The 17,156-nt window shown below is 42.1% G+C and overlaps 1 protein-coding gene across 1 annotated transcript in view; it reads left to right on the top strand.

Annotated features, from left to right (window-relative positions):
* The window catches only part of EXOC4 (exocyst complex component 4), an 813,215-nt gene that overhangs the window by 714,254 nt on the left and 81,805 nt on the right, over nucleotides 1-17,156 (top strand). Inside the window, exons 16-17 of the mRNA XM_073619419.1 lie at nucleotides 913-1,091; nucleotides 5,736-5,895. Coding sequence (XP_073475520.1) covers nucleotides 913-1,091; nucleotides 5,736-5,895 — 339 coding nt within the window. The remainder of the gene's footprint in view (nucleotides 1-912; nucleotides 1,092-5,735; nucleotides 5,896-17,156) is intronic.

Below are 17,156 nucleotides of genomic sequence, written 5' to 3' on the forward strand. Positions count from 1 at the left end.
TCTGGTGCAGCTCTGCATAGAAACCAATCAGCTTCGAGTCTGGAATTTAAAGGATGAATCTCCTTCTGCGGCTTTCATATTTTAGAGAAAAAAGGATCCCTCAGTCTGTCTCTATAAAAGCCAAAAAGCAACTGTGGCAATAGTTACATCACTGGTGTGAAATGTACAATTATGGGCGTATAAAGCTATGAATTTGACAGTCGGCAAACATTTACTGCAAGTGAATCTTCCAGGTGCATGTGTTATATGTGACAGTGATTGATTCACCAACAGCGAATGTTTCTATCTGTCTATTTCTCTTTGATTTTCTTTTTCTGAACAATTTCACTCATCTTTAACAGTTACAGATAAAGGTTGCAGTCAGCATAATAAGTGCAGTTTTGCGCAAAACACTTCTATTACAAATTTTATATAATAGGGAGGCTCTGAAAGTTATTATAGGAAAGTGTCTCCAAAGCCAATGTGTAATGTTCCAGGCTGAGAGGCATCTGACATTTTGTGTGTGACCCAGGGGGTCAGGCTTTCATAAGAGACTTCTCTTTCTTACTGCTTGAAATTAACAGACTGAGCAGAGTGTACTTTGAAGGCATCAATCACAGGCTCTATTTTTTAGGTGATCTTTGAAAAACGTCATGCAGGTAAATTAAAATCCGTCGTAGCGACATGGCTAGGGTTATGGAAAATGTAACCTCTGTCCTTAAAAGCAACTAAAATGAAATTTTCCTTAAGCTACAAAACATTAACTGGACCTAATACTGTGTTTTATGGGAAATAAGTGTTATTTTGTGCTGCTTGCATGATATTTGCAGCATTTAATAAAGTTTTGAGAATGGCATTTGAAACACAACTGTGGAGTTTAAACCTCTATAAAACATAATTCACTCACATTTCTATTGTTTCTTCTTTTTTCAGAGTTCACTGCTTCCATTATCTCATTCCTTTGGCCAAGCAAGGGAACTATGCTATTGTAGCCAATGCAGAGAGCATGGACTATGACTCTCTTGTTGTACGTCTCAATAAAGATATAAGTGGAATAGAAGAGGCTATGGGAGCCAGTCTACAGCAACACAAGTTCCAGTACATCTTTGAAGGTAAATATTTCCTGTTTTTGTAGTTAATACATGGCACATTTAAAGAAATTGATTACACTGAAATATAAAACAAGCTAAATACAAACATTAAATAAGGTATGTACCATAACGTCACACATGTAAATGCTCAGGGGTGCACTGTAGTCTTGGGGCACACTGGGGTCACTAGATGACACAGAATGCTTGGATGCACAGGAGTCACTAGCTGACAAGGGATGCTTGGATGCTCAGGGTTGCACTGCAGTCAAAGGGTGCACTGAGCACACTAGGAGTCATGGAGTACCCAGTGGCTGTAACAGGACTGAGGAAGCACAAGGGCAGTTAAAGCCTGCAGTAAGGAGGCTCAGCTGTAACGTGGCAACTCTGCTACACGTTGCCTCACAATTTCAGGTGGTGCCGATCTCCTAATATGCCGCGACACTAATGCTCAGTTGAAACGTGTAAATAATGGCAGAAACACACCAGGGAGGAGACCCAGTGCTGGGTCCACGGTGAAGTGTTTGTGACATTATGCCCCATTTATTGGGCCTCCCCACCAGTCCTGGCTTCATTGGATGGCAGAAATGTATTTCATAGTACCCCTACTCATTCACCAAAAAAGTATAAAAAATAAATAAAAACACAACACAAGTTTTTGACAATTCCTTTATTAAAAAATAAAAAATGATCCATTGTCAATCACGACACCTGCCACCCCCCGCCAACCCGAAAAAAGAAAAAAACTCCAGTCCCGACGAAGGCTCCCGCCGTCTGACAGCTCATAAATAACTAAGGGGCATGGCCACCCAGCGATGTCACTGGGTGACCCCACCCCCTTGTGAAGGCAAGGGGCACGGGAGGCCACACCTCTTATTTAGGAATTTAGTTATTTAGGAACTGTCACATGGCGGAAGCGGACCTTTTGTTTTGTTTTGTTTTTTTGGGGTCAGCGGCAGCAGAGGACATCGTGATTGATGATGGATCTACACCAGGGGGACATTTGTTATTTTTGAAATAAAGGAATCAAAACCGTCAAAAAACGTCTTTTGTCTTTTTTTTGCACTAAACATTTTTTTTGGGGAGTGAATGAGTAGGGTTACTTTGCCCATACTCATTCACATGGTGGGATGGGATCAGTGGGCCCCCTTGTTAAAGGGAGATTCCAATAAGCCCTTGCCCGCAGACCCCCACAACCCTGGCCGGTGTGTTGGCCTGCATACTCTAAAGCATTTCCCCCACGTTGAGGGCATGTGGCCTGGTATGGTTTTGAAGGGGGGCACTCGCTCGTAAACCAACCCAAGTTGGTTAAGTTTAAAGTAAAAAAAATGGCAAAACATTTGTTTATAGATATTAAAAAAAAAAAAAAAAAAAAAAAACCTTATATCCTTTTCCCTTTTTTATAAATAATCACATTCCTTCTGTTCTTAGCTGCATAAAAGCGGGGGGGAGGAGAAGCAGCATCACACCGAGCTTCCCAGTGAATGGTTGTGCAGTGAGAGGGCGTGTCAGGACAAGTCTGATCATTGGAGGAGAGCATACTGAGTTCCCAGCATAACTAGAGAACTGACCACAATGTGCTCTTCTTCTTAGTGTGTGTCAGTTTTTAATAAGAAAGTGGAGGGACTGGCAGGAACACCAGGGATTTCACACAAAGGAAGCAATACAAGGAGAACAGGATACTTTCTTATACAAGTACATGGTACGGCAGACACATATCAGGAAGATGAAGTGTTGGGGTAACAAATGCTTTAAATAATGCATTACATTTTAACTAAATCCATTAAGCTACTTTCACACTGGGGCGGGGAAGGGCATTAGCGGTAAAGCACCGCTAGTTTTAGTGACACTTCACCCCTTGTAACAGAGATTTTCAGCCACTAGCAGGGCACTTTTAACCCCCGCTAGCGGATGAATAAAGGGTTAAAACACCGCTGCCGAATCGCTTTGCAGGCGCTGCCCATTGATTTCAATGGCAGAGGCAGTTTAGGAGTGGTGTATACACCGCTCCCGCACCGCCCCAAAGATGCTGCTGCTTGCAGGACTTTTTTTTTCTCCCACCCTGCAAGCGCACCACCCCAGTGTGAAAGCACTCGGCTTTCACACTGGGGAGGCTTGAGAGGCACTTTTCAGGCGCTATTTTTAGTACTAAAACGCCTGAAAAGTGCCTCAGTGTGAAAGGGGTCTTAGATTTTGGTCGACTAAAATGTACTGGAGATTTAACGAAAATACATCTAAAACTTAAACAATTCAGATTGCTAAAATACGCCTAAGACTAAAATGGCTTTTTAGTCGAAAGACTATGACTAAAACTAAATTGAAATTTGATGTCAAAATTACCACTGGTGTGCTGGAGATCCTTCCAGTCACCTTTTTTCTTTTAATGTCAGGAAAATTTGTCAGAGGTGACTTGAATAACAGAGGAACGGGGCAGCAGACAGAAATGATACTTGGTGCTCTGGATTGAGACAAATACACACTATAGAGGGATATGCTTTGTTCATATTTCATGTCTGAGGTTTACTACCATTTTAAAGGTCCACCTTATGAGTAAAACAGCTCATGCAAACAAGGGGTCCTAGGATATTAAAATGCACTGTGCCTATTTTCAAAATACAATGTAATGTAATTGGCACTCCCGAAACCTCCCGAGAGCTTTCTCTTGATTGGTCATGGCACAGACACTCCAGGTAATCTGTACAGTAGTCAAATTCTTTAGCAGTGGAGAGTGGTAAGATCCCTTATTGCAAGATGTGCACCATAGGCTGGATAGATATTATTGCCTTTATCACTCTTGTGCTGGCAAGAGATTTGTAATCAGTGTCAAAGAACTGTATAAAGACAACATAGGTAGAATAGCATTTGGAGAAAATTTTCTAATAAAATAGTCCCTGAATGGCATTCACATTTTACAAATGTCACTGCCAATAAAAAAAAAAAAAATAAAAAAAAAACTTACTGCCAACATATGTAAAAATGCATTGCAATGCAGCGCAGCTTCTATAAGGTTGCATGTCAACACATATCAGAGTGTATGCAATATGCACATTTTTCTGATGTGAATGAGCCCCCATTTTTTGTTGTCTATACATTTTTTAAAGATCCAGTCTTATAATAATGTTATTATTATTAATGTACAGGGTTTAAAAAGAGCCAGCAATTTGTGCAGTGCTTTACTATCAAAAGAAAGGCATTACAGTTACAATAGGTGGTAGAAAAGGTGATAGCTGTGAGGGATGAGATGGTGGAAGCGGGGTAGGTTTGTGTGAAATAAAGAGTATTTGAATTTTGATTTTGATACATTGGGCTACTGGAAGTAAGTGAAGGGATTGGCAGAGCTGAGCAGCAGCCACAAATTATTTAGTAAGGTGGAGTTCAGCAGCATTCATGAAGGACTGGAGGAGGGATAGCCTCTGTAGAGGTAGGCCAATGAGAAGATAGTTGCAGGATTCATCAAAGTGGGAAATAACCAGGAGGGTGAAAAGGTTGTTTTGTGGTGTTAATTAAGAAGGGGCGAATTTTGGAAATGTGGATCCTAAAGTGATTGTAAACGGCGGCAGTAAAAAAAAAAAAAGCAAAAAAAAAACAACTTTCCCCTGTAAGGCATTTGCATATTGTGCTGGTATGCATCGCATACTAGCACATTGTGAAATACTTACCTTAGAACAAAGCCCTCCAGCAGCATGTTGTCACCACTGACTGGGTTCCCTTCTTCCCTCAGTCTTCCTTCTGGGTTTGCGGCTCTGTCTGTATGAGTGGTTGGAGCCGCAGTGACGTCACTTCAGTGCCCTTGGCTCTAGCACGAAGCTCTGAAGGTCTGGCACGGTATGCCGGAACTTTAGAGCGCGTGCACTGTGACGTCACTGGCTGCATCCAGTGTGAATATCTCCTAAACAGTGCACGTTTAGGAGATATTCATTTTACCTACAGGTAAGCCTTATTATAGGCTTAATTGTAGGTAAAAATCACACAGCAGACTTTACTACAACTTTAAGGCAGCAAAATTTAGCCAGTGATTGGAAGTGGGGCCCGAGGGTGAGGCTCGGAGTCTAGGATTACACATCGCACCCTGGCATGCACGGAGGGACCAATGGTTGTTCTATTGATCTCAAAGGTAAAATCAAGAGGGGGAGGATCAGGGAGGAGGGAATATTAGGAGCTCAGTTTTAGACAGATTGAGTTTGAGGAAGTAGTGTGGTATCTATACTGATATGTCGCTCAGTAAATCAGTTATATGTAAGGAGATCGAGAGAGTTCTCATTACTAACTATCCTTTCTGTTAGATGGTAGGTACCATAATCCCTTTTCCTAGTTATTTTTCTGACTGAATAATGCAGTGCTTGGAGTGTCAGTTCCATGTAGAGGTATTGCAAACTTTGTCTGCCACCAATAGACAGTCATTCTCTTTTCTTTGGGAAAAAAGGAACAAAGCTTACAGCTCATCTGTAACCCCTATTGGGCAAACTGAGAGGATTGCAGCAGTAAAATACTAAATGCAATCTACAGTGAAAATACAGAGCTTGCTCTGTATGATGTGTTTTGACAACCTCTTATTCTTATTTATGAAAAAAAATATATTACATCATTGAAAACACACATTCGTTTTCAACTTATTCTACTATATCCCTCAACTGTGAGGCTTACTGTGAGATTTTATATTTCCTTTAGGTCTAGGTCATCTGATTTCATGCATCCTCATAAATGGAGCTCAATACTTTAAACGCATCAGCGAATCTGGAATCAAGAAAATGTGCAGAAATATTTTTGTCCTCCAGCAGAACCTCACCAATATCACTATGTCTCGTGAAGCTGATCTGGATTTTGCAAGGTAGAGTAACAACATTTTCTTGTTTTTTTTTTCTTACTTGCTTTACCATGTGGATACCGACAATTAACTGATAGTAAAAGTCTATCAATTCCTTTTATTATTGGTTATTTTCTAAGAGTAACAATTTACTTTTCTCTTCCTCTTGCTACTGTTATGTTGATCACTGCATTAAAGTTGTACTAAATGTTAGGTCTTTTTTTTTTTTAAACCTTAATGCATTCTCTGCATTAATATAAAAACCACCCTGTACCTTTCTGTACTTATCGGGAATACCTGCTGATAGCACTTTGGTTCCCAAAACTGAAGGACAGTTCTGGTATCTCCCAGCAGAACCCACTAATTAGGTTTCACCTGATGCTGGCTGCTAGGAAGATATATAATCCCTCCCTTACCTTTCATCTGTGCCTCAGTGTTCTGCCTGTGAAACGCTTCCCTGTCTGTGTCTGTGTCCTGTACATTGCATCCAGTATGCTGCATCCTGTATCCAGTACCCTGTTTCCTGTTACCCTATCTCTGCTCCCCTTGTTCCCAGTCCTGATAATGCTCTGGTTTTGTGAGCTTCCCTCGATTTGTACATAATGTATTATAGTTAGATTTTCAGTTTGGTTTTGTTTCACTGTCAAGTTTATTTTTCACTTTTGCCTTATTTATGGTCTGTTGTGTTGGATGGGTGTTGTGTACATTAATTTCATTTTATTCATAGTCTGATTCTGTTTACCTTAACCACCTCAGTACCGGGCCTATTCTGGCACTTCTCTCCTACATGTAAAAATCATAATTTTTTTGCTAGAAAATTACTCAGAACCCCCAAACATTATATATTTTTTTAGCAGACACCCTAGGGAATAAAATGGCGGTCATTGCAACTTTTTATTTTGCACGGTATTTGCGGAATAATTTTTGGGAAAAAAAAAACTATTTTATGAATTAAAAAAGATCAAAACAGTAAAGTTAGCCCAATTTTTTGTATAATGTGAAAGATGATGTTATGCCGAGTAAATAGATACCTAACATGTCACGCTTTAAAACTCATGGAATGGCGCTAAACTTCGGTACTTAAAAATCTCCATAGGCGTCGCTTAGAAAATTTTTACAGGTTACCAGTTTAGAGTTACAGAGGAGGTCTAGTGCTGGAATTGTTGCACACACTCTAACGCATGCTGCGATACCTCACATGTGTGGTTTGAGCGGCGTTTACATATGTGGGCGGGACTTACACATGCGTTCGCTTCTGAACGCGAGATACCAGGGACAGAGGCGTTTTAAATTTTTTTTTCTTATTTTGCTTAATTTTGCTGGAAAGCATATTTTGCTGGAAAGCATGAGAAAAAAATTCACCAATCTCATGCTGACAGCTGTGATCGCGGCTTTGTTTACTTCCGGGAACAGAGGTCACACCCAGGCCTCCTCATAGAGATGACTGGTGACTATCTGGTCACCGGAAATCTCTATCGTCATCATCCGGCGACGGCCAATTCTTTCTCCGGGCCCCCGATGGCACGGGAGAGCCCGTAGAAGCCCTGGATGGCAGCAGGAGGGGGTGACGTCCCCTCCTGTCACCTATACAAGCGTCGGAATTGCCACTATGATCGTTCTTATTGTGTAAAGAATCGCCGGCTGGAAAGAATGACATCTGAATGATGCCTGTAGCTGCAGGCATCATTCAGATATCCCCTCACAAAGTCAAGGACGTCATATGACATCCTAAGGTATTGAAGTGGTTAAAGTGATTTTAAAGGAAATAAAAAAAAGAATAACAAACATGTTATACTTACCTGCTCTGTGCAGAGGTTTTGCACAGAGCAACCCTTGATCCTCCTCTTCTCAAGTACCCCGCCAATGCTCCTGGCCTTGCCTTCCTGCCGAGTGCCCTCAGAGCAGGCAGCTTGCAATGGGGGCATCCAAACAGGCTCACTCCTGAGCTCCTGCTGTGCCTGACCATTCACACACAGAACTGCGGCTCGGCCCTGCCCCATCTCTCTCCCCATTGGCTGTGATTGACAATAGCAAAAGCCAATGAGGAGGGAGAGTTCCCGGAGAGCTGAGGCTCTCATGCACATCGCTGGATCAGGATGGGGCTCAGATAAGTATTGGGGGAGCTGCTGCATAGAGAAGCAAATAAGTCAAACCTTGTGAGCTGCCACACTAAACCTAAAATATCCTAAATAACATAAATGAAGTATAACTATAATCAGCTGCCCGCACTTCCCCCACGTCCCCAAAATGTGATAATAACAATATATATGACACACTGTGCAGCGCTAATATGCGTAAAAAAAACCAAAAGTTAATACAAATATGTATCCACTAAAAGACTATATATAGCATAAATATATAAAATGTGACATCCTATAAAGAAATATATAAATAAAGTGCTTGTGCTCTGTGAGTCACACTCAGTCCTTGACAGTGGCGGCTGGTGCTCAAAAAAAATTTTTTTTGGGAGGGGGGCGCAAACTGAAAAATACTGAAACCCCCCCCCCCCCCATCAATTGCAGCCTCACTGTGCCCATCAAATGCAGCCATTGTGCCCATCATATGCAGCCCTGTGTGCCCATCATATGCAGCCACTTGTGCCCCATCATATACAGCCACTTGTGCCCCATCATATGCAGCCAATGTGCCTACCGCCCCCCCCCCCCCCTCGCGGGGTCTGCGGCTCTGGCAGCACCCCACCCCCCGCGCGGATCGTGGATCTGGCAGCTTACCACCCGCGCGCGGCTCTGACAGAGCCGAGGGGACTTACCGTAGCACTGCAGCAGCTCCTCTCAGAGCGACGGCGACCTCTGCTCCAGTGTGTGTCTCCTCTGCTCCTCTTCCTAAGCGCCAGGCATCCAATAGGATTGCCCGGCGCTTTCGCCAATCAGGAAGCAGGTCTGACGCCCTGCCTCCTGATTGGCGGGAGGAAGGTTAGTGTGGAAATATTGAAAATTAATTCGCTATCGTCACACAATTGGGTGGTATCAGGGCACACTCTCTGCGCCCTGAGCCCACCCTATTTTGAAGCCTATTAGAGCCTCTGGCTCTAATCAGGTGCTTCAAAAAGTACCACCCCCTCCCAACCCCGCCATAGGAATCCATGCGTCCGGCATCCTGAAAGGGGCCAGGCGCATGGATGGGGGGGGCGGCGCCCGTGCACCCACGATACACGGCCACCACTGATCCTTGATGAGGTATTAAGCTAAACAGCAAACGTCCATAATAACATCAATCATGTGATAATTGTGTCTTCAACTCCCACCAGGTGTACCCTCACCTTAGGGGCTTAAAAGATAAGCCTGTAATTGATAGCAATAGCCTGCAGAGATCCTCCTTTATTTCCTTTATCTTATGTAGGTATATGGAACACAGGCACCTTGCTCCTCCCAATGATAGCCCAGCTCAAAAGCCACTATTTTTATGTTCAAAGACTCTCCTCATATACATCACATGCATACATACAACTCACATTTCAAATAAATAAAAATCGCCTTTAAAGTGCTATAGTGCTGAGGGATGATAGAGTCACCTGCAGCCACCACTGTTGAGGTTCCCTTACAGCTGCAGGTGACAGCTGTCTTAATACAATAGCCAGCAGGGAGATTCCTCCATCCGCTTTGCTGTGAACAACAAATGGAACTTTTTTCCTGTTTGGAAGACAATGCTTTTTTTATAGAATTTCATCTCTCTATGCCCCTTAGTATTAAGGAGAAGATAGACTCCTAAACAGTACCTGAACACACCTAGCAGTGCACGGCAAACATAAAAAAATCTGTAAAAGTGTTTAAAATCATTCAAGTTGCAAAATTATCTAAAATATCCCTGGCAATAAAGAGGCTAAGGAATGGTTAATTTGGAAAAAGTTTAGCTGTGTTTCTGTAGGCAGTTAGTAATAGACAATTAGAAACAGTGTGAAAATTTGAAACCATGTTCCCCAAAAGTCTGCACAGGCTAAAGTAACTGGCAAAACCTATTCTTGCTATTAAGCATACAGGAAACTAGCTTTTTTTTAATTTGTTAGTCCGCTGCTTTATGCTGACGGTGCAAATGAGCAAAGCTTTGCTGACATTCGGTATACGAGTTAACAGTGTTCTCAAAGCCTGGTCCTGATTATGTGTGTACAGCAAATTCTGCAACAATGGCTTTTCCATGAATCGATGTTCAAAAGCAAAACTTATGGCCATTTGCAGGGCATGTGATAGCACAACAGTTTTAACCACTTAGGTACTAAATGGGGTCTTTAGAACATCTGGAAACCGTAGCTAATAATACCTATGTGTGCATTTTCCCCTGAGTTTCTTTGTAGTGATGTACTTTTTATATAACTGATCAGTTTAACCAGTTTGGTGTCGTGAATCAAAAATAATTTAAAGGAACTACATCCTGAAATAACATGCTGAATATATTTTTTTCAAAGTTCAAATGTTGTCACAGCTAGGCATGTGCTGCACAGCAAATCTTTCAAATAGCAAATCGTAGGAGTTAGAACCGGAGTACAGGCATTAAAATCCCAGTGAATCGCATTGGAACCTAATACTTGGCTCCTCGGAGTGACTCTGTTCCTGGCTGTTTTTCTTTTTATGTTAAAGCGGAATTTTACCCATAACAACTTAATAAAAAATAATGTTCTTTAACAAGGAACATACATTCTACATTAATAATTATACAAAATCAGTGTTTGCCTCCAGCATTGCTCCTGTTTCTTCTTGCTGGAGGCTGCCATTTTGCTGAAGCCCAAAGCCCAGCAGTAAATCATAAAGCGGATTTACTGGTTTCAAGAAACTGTTACATTCCTGGAATGTTGAAAGCGCAAACTGTCACATTTGATTGTGTCCTCAACCAAACTGTCAAACCATCAAATGACTGGAGTCATAACTGATCACATGTGCAGCACCATGGCAGTTTCAGATCAAACAGAAGCAGCTTCCTAGGCTGTTAAAGATAGGAGGGTTTAATTCCGCTTTAAGGCTGTCAGAGCAGGGTGAGACCGTATATTGCTGGATTTTAAATAGTATAGGCACTTATTTTTAATGTTCCACATTAATCTTTAAAGCTTGTAGTTGCTGTGCTCATTTTACTTGTACAATTTCAAATAAAAATATATTCAACCATAAAATCCCAGTGAATATACTTATAATCCCTACTTATACTAATAATAATATTAATGTTTGCAATAGACAAGCAACTATCTGATAGAAACAAAACAATCTTCGGACACAATCAATGTACTTATAGAAAGTTCTTTAAAAGTTTGGAAAGTTGGAATAGTGCATATTATGAAGGTCTGAAGGATAGTGATTTAAAAAAAAAAAAAACTTCAGTTGTACTGTATGCTTTAATTAAATATGAGAACAATCAATTTTTTTTTCTTAAAGGACAACTCCTCTCAATAGTTGTGAGTTTAGTATAGTGAGTTTAGTATAGTGAGGTTCTTCAGAGAGAGCTTATAAGCGCTGTAGAGGTGAGCTAACCAGAAAGATTGAAAGAGTCTGTGATTTAGCAACGTTTGTATCAAAAAGCAAGGATTCTCGGTTTACATACTTACTGTCACAGTAGCTGCAGATCTGTCTTCTGTATTCCCAAAGACCTGCAGGCATGCTGGTACGTATAGTTCCAAAAAGTTAGCTTGCAAAGTTTTGCTGTTACCTGTTATTCCACAAGACTTGTGTTCAAGACACAACCACCTATTGATTAAATTAGCTACACACCCAGCCCAACCAGACCAGCTCCCCTTCTATTTAAGCTGGTGTCAGCCCCCCAAGCTGTGTCAGGGTAACAGATAGTGTTCCCAGTGCCAGTGATTTCTAAGAAGTTTCCTGTTGTTCTCTGGACCCTGTGATTCCTAGTAGAGAAGTTTCCTAGTATACCCCCAGTGCTTCCTTATGTCGCTAGCTTCCTGAGAATATTCCTCTGTGTGTTTTCCATGCACACCTGCCAGCTTGGGCTGTACTCCCTATTATCATGTGATCCCTGCACATCAGCGAGCTGCAAATGAATCTTATCTGCTTATTGTCCTTAAGGCCTGGTTCACATCGTTTTCAGTTTTGCAGCAACGCACCACAGTCCATTTAACATGGTTACAGTCCTTTTAACATGGTTTCCTATGGGTCACGTTCACATCTCTTTTTCACCGGTGCATTATTTGGAAAGGGTCAAGGACTTTTTTTCCTGCAGCAGGTTGTGTTTTTGGTTCCATAGAGTTCAATGGAAACACCAGAAATGCATTGAAAGCATCAAAACGCATGTGAAAAAACGTAAAATGCACCAGGAAAATGCATCAACTGCAACCTGCATAGATGTGAACCAGGCCTTAGTTCCCAGTAGCTTTCTGCTTGGGTGAGTTCTAGAACTGCAACCTGGCAGTCATCTGCAGTGCAACTTAACTCCACCTTTAAGAGCTCTGGAGAAGTTGAGGCACTTCTTTAGATTTTGCATAGGGCCCTCACCTTTGCTGTACATGTGGACACACTGTGTTTTCCCCAAACCGTACCAATAGTTATCCTTCATGCTGTATACTCCTCGTGTGCATCATCTGTTTCCTGTATGTCTGCATTCCCTGGGACCTCTGTCCATCTCTCCGTCTTCATGTGGAAAGGTAATGTATTGTTACTGTTATGTTCCTGTAAGCTCTGCATTCTCCTGCTGCAAAGATGCCCCTGTCTCCATGTGAGCCCTGCACCCCGCGCAGTATGTGTTTCTTACTAGTATTCCGTGTCCTGCCTGCCCGTAAGATCAGCACCCTAGTGCTGCGCTGTACCTTGCCATTCTGCGAGTTCTGTATTTCGAGCTTTCCAAGATACTTGTCTCTGCTTACTTGTACCATGTCACTTTAGCCTGCAAGAGTACACTGTCTGAGCACACCGCCATCCAGTGTGCAGGCTACACAGAGGGTCCATGATCCCAACTATACATGACAACCCCCTTTTGACATTTACAGCTGGCCCACTGTAACAAAGTGATAGTTCTGTGGCCAGTCTTTTCTCTACCACTACCTTTTTTCTACCTCTACATTTTTAGTTCTATGTGATCGCACAGGATAGTGATAACAGGATAGTGATAAAGATAGTCATAAAACCTGGTTCTATGCCTCACCTATATTGTCACTTTACCCATATATTACCAATGTCACAACCGATGCAGTGCATGGCATAATTCACAGTGGCAATAATGACTCATCATTCATGAGCATCAACCTCAAGAAAAATTGACAGCATCCACCGTGCACTCTTGATTTGTGGAATTGGTTTGCCCATCTCCAGATGACTGTCTGTTCTAGCTATGCAGAAATTTTGCTGGAATAATTTGTTGTCCTATTTAATAGGGAAATCTTTTGCAAACAGAAGGATGCAGATCTATGGCAATCAGATGTCAAGCAGCAGAAATGTTCATCGCAGGAGATATTACAAGGTGGACACGCTCTTGACCCCTACGCGACCTGAGCATTATCAAACGTTTGTGCCATTTTCAGTTTGCAGATTCCACTTCTAAAAAATATGTATTCACATAAAAAATATTTTCTTCTTTAAAAATAAAATTTCTTAGTCAAGCATTGCTTATATGCAGCCACCTTGAAGTTATTGGACACTGGCAAAAAATAAAACTGCAGGAGCATCCCCTCCTTTTCCTATCTAGATTCTTACCTCTTTCCTATGAAGTTTTTTTTTCCCCCTGTCAAAGTTCCTGGCTGCACCATAGTTACTGCAACTTCTTCTTTAGTAACCAGATCGGCTGACTCCTTGAGGGATACCAGGACCCCCATGGATGAAGATGCTTGGCCAGCTTGTAATGTTTGTTTGGGCACAGGATTCCTTGGCACATGGTGCATTGTGATGAGTTGGCCGCAGGGTGCTATAAGGGCCTGGAGCTGTAGTCTGCCGATGGAGCACTGTCTTTGGAGACCCTATTGGGGGGGTATGCACACTGTGGAGGGTGAAGTCAAGAAGAGGTCTTATTCCCTGTAACCTGTCCAGAGCAGAAGACATCTGCCGTGGTGAGAACTTGTTTGCATCCTTTAAATTTGGTCCAGAGCTGGTGCATTGGTTTCAGTGGAGCATGCGCTGACCATGATAGAACAAGGCCAGATTACTCTGTCACAGTCTGGGATCAGACTCGAGGGCCAGTGGCTGTAACAGTTAAGAGGTTCACGAGCGATCAGCTGGAAAAATATAAGCAGAACCCCTAGCGGGTGACACAAGCACTCCCCGATCTTTACCAGAGCTCCTGATGGTGTAGATAGAAACACAGAAAAGCAACGTCAGAAAACAAACTGAAGGCGAGTTTTTTTTTCATGACTTTTTTGTAAAGATTTATGTTTGTTCCAAGCATGTTTGAAGCCATTTACTGTTGACTGCCTCACTACCTCTGCTGGAAGTTTATTCCAAGCATCAACTACCCTTTCAGTAAAATAATACTTTCCAAGATTAGTTTTGAACTTTCCTCCAGTTAGTTTGAGGTCATGTTCCCTGTGTTTTTGATTCTGATTTCATATTGAAAATACTGCCCTCCTGAACCTTATTCACCTCCTTGATGTATTTGGTTTCATGATTCCCTTTTCCCTTCTTTCCTCCAGACGTACATATTAAAGCAGACCTTTTAAAGCAGTCATTTTTTCAACTTACCAGCTATTAAATCTTCTGCCCTTGTTGTTTTAACTTTGGCTAGTAAAACATATTTTTTTTCTGCCAGTAAATACCTTATACAGCCCACTTCCTTTTTCTTGTCTGGTAATTAGCTTAGTCTTATGACATCATGCACAGCTCTCTCTCTAACTCTTGTGAGAGTTTGCCAGGAAGGGAGGGGGATGAGTTATAAGAGAGCTAATGAGAGCTGGAGATGTGCCTCTGTGTTTCTGTGTAAATCCAGGAAGTGAACAAGCAGCAGCCCACAATTAAAATGGTTGCAGCCAGACTCAGTGGAGAGAGATTTCTGCAGCATATTTGGCTAGTACAGAAACGCAGTGGAACCTCAGACTGTGAGTAACGCGGTTTACGAGCGTTTTGCAATACGAGATTTTTTTTTTTTTTAAATTCTGACTCGCTTTGTGAGCGTTGTCTCGCAAGATGAGCAGGATTCAAGCCGCTGGGAAGTGCAGTGTCACATTTGGCCAGAGGTGCGGTGACGCTTGGCGACACTTGGAGCCATTTAGAGACACTCAGAAACGCTCGCAAAAACACTCCCGAGCGTTTCTGAGCGTCTGAGTGTTTCCGGCGTCCCTGCACCTCTGGCCACATGCGGTACTGCATAGACAAGCAGTGGCTGTGGAACGGATTATCTGAGTTTCCATTATTTTCTATGGGGAAACTCGCTTTGATATACGAGTGCTTTGGATTACAAGCATTCTTCTGGAGCTAATTATGCTCGTAATCCAAAGTATTACTGTGTATAAAAAATAATATGCAAAGTGGTTGGAGGGAAGCTTCAGAATGGCAAAGATGTTTTTATTACAAATTATGTGAGCAGACTGCAGTTCCTCTTTAAGTTTCTGAAGTCACTCCTGATGTATTTTATCCCCCAGACCATTTTTGTTACCCATCTCTCTGGACTCGTTCTATCTCATTAATATCTTTTTGTAAGTGAGATCTCCAGAAATGGACACAGTATTCTAAATGTGGTCTCTTTATAGATCTATATAGAGGAATTGGAACCTCCTTCCTCCTGCTAGTGACCCATCTAGTGATGCATCCTAGAATTCTATTTACTTTCCCCACTGCCTGGTCACACTGTGTACTCGTTTTGCAATCATTGGAAATAAGTACCCCCAAATATTTTTCCTCTGTAGTGCTGGCCAACACTGTACCCCCGATGTTGTACTCAGGGGATTCTTTTTCCCTAGGTGCCTTATTTTACATATAGAAACATTGAAACATCCACTGCTTTCACCAATCTTCCATCAATGCCAAATCATGCCCCATCTTACAGGCACCTCCAGGGATATCAGCCCTATTACATACCTTTGTATCATCAGCAAAAAGACATACCTTGCCCAACAGACCTTAAGTCATATCACTTACATAGAGATTAAATAGAACAGGACCTAGTACAGAGCCTTGTGGTACACCACTAGTGACTAGTCTTTGTTCTGAGTGAACCCCATTTACACCCACATTCTGGTAGCTATCCTTTAGCTAGCTGCATATCCACTGAACCACCCAAAGGTTAAGTCGTAGCTTATACAACGTTTGTATTAGATAATTATGTGGAACTGTATCAAATGCCTTGCTGAAATCAAGATGTGCCATGTCTACAGCACCACCTTGGTCCAAAACATTGGTAATATAGTCAAAAAATGTAATCAGATTATCCTGACATGATCTGCCTTCAGTAAAGCCATGCTGCTTTGGGTCCAGCAAGTTGTGTATTTTTAGGTGGTCAATGACCCTTCTTTTTCAGGAGTGATTCCATTAAATTGACTACAACCAATGTTAACCCCCCTGGCGGTTTTCCCGAGTGTGGCTCGGGGTTGAAATTCAGTACCATTAGCGGTAACCCCGAGCCACACTCGGGATCGCATTGCAGGATCCTGGGGCGGCGTTACTTACCTTGTCCCCGGGATCCTGCGATGTCCCCCGCAGTGTCCGAGGGCTCCGTCCTCCTCCGAAGCCTCTCCGTGCCAGGCTCCGTTCCCTGCGAGCGGCGCGACGCACGGGGGCGGAGCCTGGCGGCAAATTCAAAAAACTGTCAAAATCATAACACATACAGTACTGTAATCTTACAGATTACAGTACTATATGAAATGATTTCACATCCCTTTTGTCCCCAGTGCTCTGGCCCATGCCCTGCATGCAGTTTTACATGATATACACTGTTCTTTCTGCCTGGAAACTGGAGATTGTCCATAGCAACCAAAAAGTGTCCCTTTACGTCAAAAGTGGCTTTAGACCAGCTAGAAAACAGCGATAGTAAATTAGAACACTTGCAGAATTGAGCGATAGTGAATTGTGGGGAAATTTATTTTATTACTATTTTTTTAAATTTTTTTTAATTATTTATTTTTATTTATTATATTATAATTTATGTTTTTGTGTTTCAAACTTTATCATACCCGGGATATCTACTAGACTCTGGTTTGGACAGATTTAAGTGTGTTATTGTTAAGATTTACAGACCTACAATATAAAACGCCAAATTTCCATGCAAAATAATTGTACCGCTTTCAGCACCTAAAATCCGAAATAATCATACCGCCAGGGAGGTTAAACTCAGTGGCCTGTAATTGCCAGCTTCTACCTTCTGCCCTTCTTGTGGATAGGTACAATATTAGCTGCCTTCCAGTCCTGTGGAAC

This window comes from Aquarana catesbeiana, linkage group LG03 (assembly GCF_042186555.1).
Source record: "Aquarana catesbeiana isolate 2022-GZ linkage group LG03, ASM4218655v1, whole genome shotgun sequence".
NCBI lineage: Eukaryota > Metazoa > Chordata > Amphibia > Anura > Ranidae > Aquarana > Aquarana catesbeiana.